This window comes from Oncorhynchus clarkii, chromosome 25 (genome assembly GCF_045791955.1).
Source record: "Oncorhynchus clarkii lewisi isolate Uvic-CL-2024 chromosome 25, UVic_Ocla_1.0, whole genome shotgun sequence".
Lineage (NCBI taxonomy): Eukaryota > Metazoa > Chordata > Actinopteri > Salmoniformes > Salmonidae > Oncorhynchus > Oncorhynchus clarkii.
The window spans coordinates 43809549-43821034 of record NC_092171.1 but is presented as its reverse complement, the minus strand read 5'-3'; the positions used below and the strand labels follow the sequence as shown (position 1 = coordinate 43821034).

Here is an 11486-nt window from a genome sequence, read left to right as displayed (position 1 = left end):
CAGTGCAAGTTAAACACAGCCTGTGAGGCCAGACTAGGCCCACTCCCCCCCCCCCCCCCCCCCCCCTCTCCCCAACACTGACACAGTGCAAGTTAAACACAGCCTGTGAGGCCAGACTAGGCCCACTCCCTCCCCCCCCCCCCCCCCCTCTCCCCAACACTGACACAGTGCAAGTTAAACACAGCCTGTGAGGCCAGACTAGGCCCACTCCCTCCCCCCCCCCCCCCCCCCCCCCCCCCCCCCCCCCCCCTCTCCCCAACACTGACACAGTGCAAGTTAAACACAGCCTGTGAGGCCAGACTAGGCCCACTCCCCCCCCCCCCCCCCCCCCCCCCTCTCCCCAACACTGACACAGTGCAAGTTAAACACAGCCTGTGAGGCCAGACTAGGCCCACTCCCTCCCCCCCCCCCCCCCCCCCCCCTCCCCAACACTGACACAGTGCAAGTTAAACACAGCCTGTGAGGCCAGACTAGGCCCACTCCCTCCCCCCCCCCCCCCCCCCTCTCCCCAACACTGACACAGTGCAAGTTAAACACAGCCTGTGAGGCCAGACTAGGCCCACTCCCTCCCCCCCCCCCCCTCTCCCCAACACTGACACAGTGCAAGTTAAACACAGCCTGTGAGGCCAGACTAGGCCCACTCCCCCCCCCCCCCCCCCCCCCCCCCCCCCCCCCCCCCCCCCCTCTCCCCAACACTGACACAGTGCAAGTTAAACACAGCCTGTGAGGCCAGACTAGGCCCACTCCCCCCCCCCCCCCCCTCTCCCCAACACTGACACAGTGCAAGTTAAACACAGCCTGTGAGGCCAGACTAGGCCCACTCCCCCCCCCCCCCCCCCCCCCCCCCCCCACACACTCCCCAACACTGACACAGTGCAAGTTAAACACAGCCTGTGAGGCCAGACTAGGCCCACTCCCCCCCCCCCCCCCCCCCCCCCCCTCTCCCCAACACTGACACAGTGCAAGTTAAACACAGCCTGTGAGGTCAGACTAGGCCCACTCACCCAGTAATTTATTCTACAGACAACATATCTTTTTGTATTGTTAAATTATCCTGCATTGCATATTATTAGTTTTTTGTTTAGCAGGAAATAAGGACGGCATCTAATGTACAGTAAAGTGGGTCTGTGTTGTAATTTCTTTGTTACATTATTGTATGCATTTTTTTGCTGTTTATTCTGGGATTAAAGTTTATATTAAAACCTTGTCACCGTGCAAATTAATACAAGATGTGTATAGTATTGTGATTTTTTTTTGTTGTTTTTTTTTAGGGTCACAAGAGACTTCATTATTCTCAACTACGACCCGGTACTAGAACGCTGGTTAAGGTTCGCCTTGTTCTAATTCATCCCTCATGATTGTGCTCACATATTATCCATTATATTGACCAGATTTTCGAGTGGCCGCTCTGACAATGGAAATACACGTCCTTTAACGCACAACTTCGATATAAATGTTGTTTTTTATGTTAATCAATGTTGGCGGTGTGTCACGTGTCCCATTTATATCAGTACACTCGTAACAACCTAAGCAACTTATATTCGATCAAATAAACTTCACGCAGCAAATAAGCCATTACATATATATATTTTTTTTTTAGTTGACCAAACTCGACATCCCAATACAAAAACCCTCCTCGCTTGGTGTGCGGGAAGAAAACGGCAACTTCCGGAGGAGACAGATTGTTGGGCGGAGTTTCCCCTCTCGCTCCGCTTCTTCCTCTCTGATGTACTGATCACGTGACGTGTCAGTAAGGAGCAGACACTGTGTATTAGCAGTTCTTTATATATATATCTGTGTTAGCTTATTGACTAGCAGAACATTTTTATAGGAGAAGTATTTAGCTACTTATTTCAGATTTCTTTGTCAATTAAGTTGTATTATTAATTAAGAGGTTCGGTCAAGACCAACATGGGGATAATAGGGCATTTTGTTAACGCGTTATCCATGTTGGTGTCCTCTCGCTAATAAAGCAAAGTTCGTTCGCTAATCAATTTGCTCGCTATTTGTTTTGGATGTCATGGCTTCAACGAATGACAGAGGATTTATGTTAAGGTTACCTGCACCGATTAAAGACACGGTTTAATCGACGGGGGTTGGACTTGACATTTCCAGACGTACCTTTTTTTTTTGTAACGTTGCCTAAAAATGTTTTGTTATTGTCACTAACGTTACTAGATTATTTATAGGGGGAACTAAACTACCGGTAACTACCGAGACTCCACAATGCATGACGCTTACGAACCGGTCCCTATCCTGGAGAAACTGCCTCTGCAGATTGACTGTCTTGCTGCTTGGGGTAAGTTGATAATGTCAGCAAACTAACTAACATTAGCAAATTATTGTTGCCATAAACTACCTAACTAGTTAACTAGGTAGGTAGTAAGTTAGCTGACTGGTTTGTTTACCAGATAACCAGCAGATAACTCTTGTCTGCTAGTTGTAGCAATGTTACCTTGATGAGTTTTGACGTGACCCGACATTTGTAAACAAAGCAACCCTGTCTTGCACATGGTCGAGGACGTGGAGAATTTAATACCGTTGTTATAATTTTGCTCTGTGATGTGTGTTCCCTATGTAGTGCACTACTTTTGACGAGAGTCCTCGTGCACTACATTTGGGATGTATCCATACTTACTGATCATGACCTTCTCTCCTCCTATCACATAACAGAGGACTGGCTTCTGGTCGGCACTAAACCAGGCCATCTCCTGCTCTACAGGATAAAAAATAATGCAGGTGAATAAGAGAGAGACTGCTGTCAGTGTCCTGTGTCCCTGTCTATTTGTGTGTGTCTGTCCCAGGGCCCTGTCTATTTGTATGTGTCTCCCCCAGGGCCCTGTCTATTTGTGTGTGTCTCCCCCAGGGCCCTGTCTATTTGTATGTGTCTGTCCCAGGGCCCTGTCTATTTGTATGTGTCTGTCCCAGGGCCCTGTCTATTTGTGTGTGTCTGTCCCAGGGCCCTGTCTATTTGTATGTGTCTCCCCCAGGGCCCTGTCTATTAGTATGTGTCTGTCCCAGGGCCCTGTCTATTTATGTGTGTCTCCCCCAGGGCCCTGTCTATTTGTGTGTGTCTCCCCCAGGGCCCGGTCTATTAGTATGTGTCTCCCCCAGGGCCCTGTCTATTAGTATGTGTCTGTCCCAGGGCCCTGTCTATTAGTATGTGTCTGTCCCAGGGCCCTGTCTATTTGTATGTGTCTCCGTTCCAGGGCCCTGTCTATTTGTATGTGTCTCCCCCAGGGCCCTGTCTATTTGTATGTGTCTCCCCCCCAGGGCCCTGTCTATTTGTATGTGTCTCCCCCCAGGGCCCTGTCTATTTGTGTGTGAATGTTTGACGTCTGCAAGCATAGTTTCCAGCGTCATTGTGTTTTTTATTTTGTTCCTCATTCCGTAGCAGGTGTTTTAAACAAGGAAACATATCCTATCTCTCTCTTTCTTCCTCGTAGGTACCAACAGGTTTGAGGTAACTCTGGAGAAGTCCAACAAGAACTTCTCAAAGAAGATCCAGCAGGTATATTAGTCAGAGTGTCTGTCATAGTTGAAGTGTACGTACCTATGATGAAAATTACAGGCCTCTCTCATCTTTTTAAGTGGGAGAACTTGCACAATTGGTGGCTGACTAAATACTTTTTTTGCCCCACTGTATATTAGTCAGAGTGAGACTTCACATTCTGTTGATGTGACGGTCATTTAATTATTATAATTTTTTTAAATGAGGGATGTCAGATTAAAGAAATATAGTAGACATTCCATTGTCCTAGCCTTGTTCAGTTGCTGCCATTTGTCAAGCCAAACGTGGTATGACAATGACTGACAAGGATTTGGTGTGTGTTTCGCATCATGTGCTAGCTTAGCCCCCATTAGCTTCCCCCCTCTCTGTATGCGTACAATACAGTTCATACCACAGCTCCAACACGTGACCACTCAAATGACGACAACAACAAGGATCCTCCTTGATAGCGCAATTGGCATTTCAAGTCCTGGAAAGAGTTTACGGGCCTGTCCTTATGTCCGGCACTTATTCTACCGTTGTCCTGCTGTGAACATAGACTTGAAGTCACTGGCCACTTTAATAAATGGATCACTGGTCCCTTTAATAATGGAACACTGGTCCCTTTAATAATGGAACACTGGTCCCTTTAATAAATGGATCAATGGTCACTTTAATAATGGAACACTGGTCACTTTAATAATGGAACACTGGCCACTTTAATAATGGAACACTGGTCCCTTTAATAATGGAACACTGGTCCCTTTAATAATGGAACACTGGTCCCTAATAATGGAACGCTGGTCCCTAATAATGGAACACTGGTCCCTTTAATAATGGAACACTAGTCCCTAATAATGGAACACTGGTCACTTTAATAATGGATCACTGGCCACTTTAATAATGGAACACTGGGCCCTTTAATAATGGAACACTGGTCCCTAATAATGGAACACTGGTCCCTTTAATAATGGAACACTGGTCCCTTTAATAATGGAACACTGGTCCCTTTAATAATGGAACACTGGTCCCTTTAATAATGGAACACTGGTCCCTTTAATAATGGAACACTGGTCCCTTTAATAATGGAACACTGGTCCCTAATAATGGAACACTGGTCCCTTTAATAATGGAACACTGGTCCCTAATAATGGAACACTGGTCCCTAATAATGGAACACTGGTCCCTTTAATAATGGAACACTGGTCCCTTTAATAATGGAACACTGGTCCCTAATAATGGAACACTGGTCACTTTAATAATGGATCACTGGCCACTTTAATAATGGAACACTGGGCCCTTTAATAATGGAACACTGGGCCCTTTAATAATGGAACACTGGTCCCTTTAATAATGGAACACTGGTCCCTTTAATAATGGAACACTGGTCCCTTTAATAATGGAACACTGGTCCCTTTAATAATGGAACACTGGTCCCTTTAATAATGGAACACCGGTCCCTTTGATAATGGAACACCGGTCCCTTTGATAATGGAACACCGGTCCCTTTGATAATGGAACACCGGTCCCTTTGATAATGGAACACCGGTCCCTTTGATAATGGAACACCGGTCCCTTTGATAATGGAACACCGGTCCCTTTGATAATGGAACACCGGTCCCTTTGATAATGGAACACCGGTCCCTTTGATAATGGAACACCGGTCCCTTTGATAATGGAACACCGGTCCCTTTGATAATGGAACACCGGTCCCTTTGATAATGGAACACCGGTCCCTTTGATAATGGAACACCGGTCCCTTTGATAATGGAACACCGGTCCCTTTGATAATGGAACACCGGTCCCTTTGATAATGGAACACCGGTCCCTTTGATAATGGAACACCGGTCCCTTTGATAATGGAACACCGGTCCCTTTGATAATGGAACACCGGTCCCTTTGATAATGGAACACCGGTCCCTTTGATAATGGAACACCGGTCCCTTTGATAATGGAACACCGGTCCCTTTGATAATGGAACACCGGTCCCTTTGATAATGGAACACCGGTCCCTTTGATAATGGAACACCGGTCCCTTTGATAATGGAACACCGGTCCCTTTGATAATGGAACACCGGTCCCTTTGATAATGGAACACCGGTCCCTTTAATAATGGAACACCGGTCCCTTTAATAATGGAACACCGGTCCCTTTAATAATGGAACACCGGTCCCTTTAATAATGGAACACCGGTCCCTAATAATGGAACACCGGTCCCTTTAATAGTGGAACACCGGTCCCTTTAATAGTGGAACACCGGTCCCTTTAATAGTGGAACACCGGTCCCTTTAATAGTGGAACACCGGTCCCTTTAATAGTGGAACACCGGTCCCTTTAATAGTGGAACACCGGTCCCTTTAATAGTGGAACACCGGTCACTTTAATAATGGAACACCGGTCCCTTTAATAGTGGAACACCGGTCCCTTTAATAATGTTTACATATATATGCTTTACTCATCTCATATGTATTCTGTTCTACTGTATTTTAGTCAATGCCACTCAGACGTTGCTCAATCTAATATTTATATATTTCTTAATTCCGTTCTTCTACTTTTAGATTTGTGTGTATTGTTAGATATTACTGCACTGGTGGGAGCTAGGACCACACGCATTTCACTACGCCCGCAATAACATCTGTTAACATGTGTATGTGACCAATAACATCTGCTAACCATGTGTATGTGACCAATAACATCTGTTAAACGTGTGTATGTGACCAATAACGTCTGTTAACCATGTGTATGTGACCAATAACATCTGTTAACCATGTGTATGTGACCAATAACATCTGTTAACCATGTGTATGTGACCAATAACATCTGTTAACCATGTGTATGTGACCAATAACATCTGCTAACCATGTGTATGTGACCAATAACATCTGCTAACCATGTGCATGTGACCAATAACATCTGTTAAACGTGTGTATGTGACCAATAACATCTGTTAACCATGTGTATGTGACCAATAACATCTGTTAACCATGTGTATGTGACCAATAACATCTGTTAACCATGTGTATGTGACCATTAACATCTGTTAAACGTGTGTATGTGAGCAATAACATCTGTTAAACGTGCATGTGACCAATAAGATTGGATTTTGAAGTTCAAACCTTCCTTGTCTCTCCTTCTCACAGCTGTTTGTTGTGTCACAGTACAAGATCCTCGTCAGTCTGTTAGGTAGGAGAAATATGTACTCTCTTCAGTAAACAAGCTTGTTGTTGTTTACTTGAACGTGTGGGTTGTTAATCTCAGTAAATCCATAGCTCCTATGTTTTTTCAAATAGTGTTTTTGTTGTGTGTGTGTGTGTGTGTGTGTGTGTGTGTGTGTGTGTGCGCACACATACCGGTTTCTCCCCACCTACAGAGAACAACATCCATGTCCACGACCTCTTGACCTTTCAGCAGATTACTGTGGTCTCCAAGGCCAGAGGGGCAACGCTCTTCGCCTGTGACCTGCAGGTGAGATGACGACATAGTTTGTAAATGTTTTTTTGATGTGAACCAGTGGTGTCTATTTTATCCGTAGCTCCTGTAAAATCTGTTTCCAAATTGATCTTCTTCTTCGTTGCAGCAGTCCCCCTCGGGAGAAGCCCAGCTGAGGATGTGTGTTGCTGTGAAGAAGAAGCTTCAGCTGTACTACTGGAAGGACAGGGAGTTCTATGAGCTGCAGGTGAGACAGGGAGTTCTATGAGCTACAGGTGAGACGGGGAGTTCTGGGAGCTACAGGTGAGACGGGGAGTTCTATGAACTACAGGTGAGACGGGGAGTTCTATGAGCTACAGGTGAGACGGGGAGTTCTGGGAGCTGCAGGTGAGACGGGGAGTTCTATGAGCTGCAGGTGAGACAGGGAGTTCTATGAGCTACAGGTGAGACAGGGAGTTCTATGAGCTACAGGTGAGACAGGGAGTTCTATGAGCTACAGGTGAGACAGGGAGTTCTATGAGCTACAGGTGAGACGGGGAGTTCTATGAGCTACAGGTGAGACGGGGAGTTCTATGAACTACAGGTGACACGGGGAGTTCTATGAGCTACAGGTGAGACGGGGAGTTCTGGGAGCTACAGGTGAGACGGGGAGTTCTATGAGCTGCAGGTGAGACAGGGAGTTCTATGAGCTACAGGTGAGACGGGGAGTTCTATGAGCTACAGGTGAGACGGGGAGTTCTATGAACTACAGGTGAGACGGGGAGTTCTGTGAGCTACAGGTGACACGGGGAGTTCTGTGAGCTACAGGTGAGACGGGGAGTTCTGCGAGCTACAGGTGAGACGGGGAGTTCTGCGAGCTACAGGCGAGACGGGGAGTTCTGCGAGCTACAGGCGAGACGGGGAGTTCTGTGAGCTACAGGTGACACGGGGAGTTCTGTGAGCTACAGGTGACACGGGGAGTTCTGCGAGCTACAGGTGAGACGGGGAGTTCTGCGAGCTACAGGTGAGACGGGGAGTTCTGCGAGCTACAGGTGAGACGGGGAGTTCTGCGAGCTACAGGTGAGACGGGGAGTTCTGCGAGCTACAGGTGAGACGGGGAGTTCTGCGAGCTACAGGTGAGACGGGGAGTTCTGTGAACTACAGGTGAGACGGGGAGTTCTGTGAGCTACAGGTGAGACGGGGAGTTCTGTGAGCTACAGGTGACACGGGGAGTTCTGTGAGCTACAGGTGAGACGGGGAGTTCTGCGAGCTACAGGTGAGACGGGGAGTTCCGCGAGCTACAGGTGAGACGGGGAGTTCCGCGAGCTACAGGTGAGACGGGGAGTTCTGCGAGCTACAGGTGAGACGGGGAGGGAGGTGACATGGGGGGGGGGGGGCTGCTATAATGGCAGGATAAACAAACCTCGTTTAGAGGGATATTGTTAACCAAAAGGAATGAACCTTATTAGTGTTTTGTTTGTTTGTCTGTCAGGGGGACTTTGCTGCTCCAGACATCCCGAAGTCCATGGCCTGGTGTCAGAACTCCATCTGTGTAGGCTTCAAGAGGGACTACTACCTCATCCGGGTCAGTGGGCCACAAAACAGGAAACACTGTGGATTTCATGTTTTACTGCAGACGTGACAGAATGAAGTGCGATGAAGATGAAGCACCAATGTTCCTTGTTTTCCTTCAGACTCTCCTGGGTTGTGTTCAGTAGGGCACACTGTAGAAAAACGGTTTTGAAACATAAAACCAAAATGAGTTTTTTTGTTGTTTTTTTGTCCTTTTTATACCATTTCGTGCCTTATGATCCCTCTCTGTGTCTCTCTGTGTCTCTCTCTGTGTCTCTCTCTGTGTCTCTCTGTGTCTCTGTGTCTCTCTCTGTCTCTCTCTCTGTCTCTCTCTGTGTCTCTCTCTGTGTCTCTCTCTGTGTCTCTCTCTGTGTCTCTCTCTTCTCTCTCGCTCTCTGTCCTCCAGATGGATGGCCGTGGCTCCATCAAGGAGCTCTTCCCCACGGGGAAGCAGCTGGAGCCCCTGGTGGCCCCCCTGGCTGATGGGAAGGTGGCGGTGGGCCAGGATGACCTCACGGTGGTGCTCAACGAGGAGGGGGTCTGCACTCAGAAGTATGCTCTCAACTGGACCGACATCCCCATCGCAATGGGTACGAACACGAGCTCCTTTTTGTTTGTGTAATATCCTGTCCCAAATGGCACCCTATTCCCTAAATATGGGCCTATGTGGCCTGGTCAAAAGTAGGGCACTACATCAAATCAAAGTTTATTTGTCATGTATGAATACAACAGGTGTAGTAGACCTTACAGTGAAATGCTGAATACAACAGGTGTAGTAGACCTCACAGTGAAATGCTGAATACAACAGGTGTAGTAGACCTCACAGTGAAATGCTGAATACAACAGGTGTAGTAGACCTTACAGTGAAATGCTGAATACAACAGGTGTAGTAGACCTCACAGTGAAATGCTGAATACAACAGGTGTAGGTAGACCTTACAGTGAAATGCTGAATACAACAGGTGTAGTAGACCTCACAGTGAAATGCTGAATACAACAGGTGTAGTAGACCTTACAGTGAAATGCTGAACACAACAGGTGTAGTAGACCTCACAGTGAAATGCTGAATACAACAGGTGTAGTAGACCTCACAGTGAAATGCTGAATACAACAGGTGTAGTAGACCTCACAGTGAAATGCTGAATACAACAGGTGTAGTAGACCTTACAGTGAAATGCTGAACACAACAGGTGTAGTAGACCTCACAGTGAAATGCTGAATACAACAGGTGTAGTAGACCTTACAGTGAAATGCTGAATACAACAGGTGTAGTAGACCTCACAGTGAAATGCTGAATACAACAGGTGTAGTAGACCTCACAGTGAAATGCTGAATACAACAGGTGTAGTAGACCTTACAGTGAAATGCTGAATACAACTGGTGTAGTGACCTCACAGTGAAATGCTGAATACAACAGGTGTAGTAGACCTTACAGTGAAATGCTGAATACAACAGGTGTAGTAGACCTTACAGTGAAATGCTGAATACAACAGGTGTAGTAGACCTTACAGTGAAATGCTGAATACAACAGGTGTAGTAGACCTTACAGTGAAATGCTGAATACAACTGGTGTAGTAGACCTTACAGTGAAATAGGTCCCTGGGGGAGACGCATACCAAAAGACAGGGCCCTGGGGGAGACGCACACCAATAGACAGGGCCCTGGGGGAGACGCATACCAAAAGACAGGGCCCTGGGGGAGACGCACACCAATAGACAGGGCCCTGGGGGAGACGCATACCAATAGACAGGGCCCTGGGGGAGACGCATACCAATAGACAGGGCCCTGGGGGAGACACACATACAGTGGGGCAAAAAAGTATTTAGTCAGCCACCAGTTGTGCAAGTTCTCCCACTTAAAAAGATGAGGCCTGTAATTTTCATCATAGGTACACATCAACTATGACAGACAAAATGAGAAAAAAAATCCAGAAAATCACATTGTAGGATTTTTTTATTAATTTCTTTGCAAATTATGGTGGAAAATAAGTATTTGGTCAATAACAAAAGTTTATCTCAATACTTTATATACCCTTTGTTGGCAATGACAGAGGTCAAACGTTTTCACACACTGTTGCTGGTATTTTGGCCCATTCCTCCATGCAGATCTCCTCTAGAGCAGTGATGTTTTGGGGCTGTTGCTGGGCAACACGGACATTCAACTCCCTCCAAAGATTTTCTATGGGGTTTAGATCTTGAGACTGGCTAGGCCACTCCAGGACCTTGAAATGCTTTTTACGAAGCCACTCCTTCGTTGTCCGGGCGGTGTGTTTGGGATCATTGTCATGCTGAAAGACCCAGCCACGTTTCATCTTCAATGCCCTTGCTGATGGAAGGAGGTTTTCACTCAAAATCTCACGATACATGGCCCCATTCATTCTTTCCTTTACACGGATCAGTCGTCCTGGTCCCTTTGCAGAGAAACAGCCCCAAAGCATGATGTTTCCACCCCCATGCTTCACAGTAGGTATGGTGTTCTTTGGATGCAACTCAGCATTCTTTGTCCTCCAAACACGACGAGTTGAGTTTTTACCAAAAAGTTATATTTTGGTTTCATCTGACCATATGACATTCTCCCAATCTTCTTCTGGATCATCCAAATGCTCGCTAGCAAACTTCAGACGGGCCTGGACATGTACTGGCTTAAGCAGAGGGACACGTCTGGCACTGCAGGATTTTGGGCAATTTTAACCGCACCCTTGTTTGTGTACATGGATTTTATAATGTCATATATTTTCCCCCCTTCATCACTTTCCATCAATTTGTACAGCAGACCCTCATGCCAAATTGAGTCTAAATCAACAAAGCATAAGAAGACTTTGCCGTTTGTTTGTTTGTCATTTAGGGTGTGTAGGGTGAATATGTGGTCTGTTGTACAGAAATTTGTTAAAAAGCCAATTTGACATTTGCTCAGTACATTTTCACTGAGAATGAATGAGTCTCTCTCTCTCAGAGCAACAGCCCCTCTACATCATGTCTCTCTCTGTCTCTGTCTCTCTGTGTCTCTCTGTCTGTCTG

The 11486-nt window shown here is 46.6% G+C and overlaps 1 protein-coding gene across 1 annotated transcript in view; it reads left to right on the top strand.

Moving 5' to 3' along the window:
• The first annotated feature begins 1734 nt into the window (after window positions 1–1734).
• Window positions 1735–11486, top strand: part of LOC139384006 (vam6/Vps39-like protein) — a 38092-nt gene continuing 28340 nt past the window's right edge. The window contains exons 1-8 of the mRNA XM_071128634.1: window positions 1735–2299; window positions 2674–2739; window positions 3447–3511; window positions 6631–6673; window positions 6861–6955; window positions 7068–7166; window positions 8391–8483; window positions 8877–9060. Coding sequence (XP_070984735.1) covers window positions 2227–2299; window positions 2674–2739; window positions 3447–3511; window positions 6631–6673; window positions 6861–6955; window positions 7068–7166; window positions 8391–8483; window positions 8877–9060 — 718 coding nt within the window. The 5' untranslated portion in view covers window positions 1735–2226. The remainder of the gene's footprint in view (window positions 2300–2673; window positions 2740–3446; window positions 3512–6630; window positions 6674–6860; window positions 6956–7067; window positions 7167–8390; window positions 8484–8876; window positions 9061–11486) is intronic.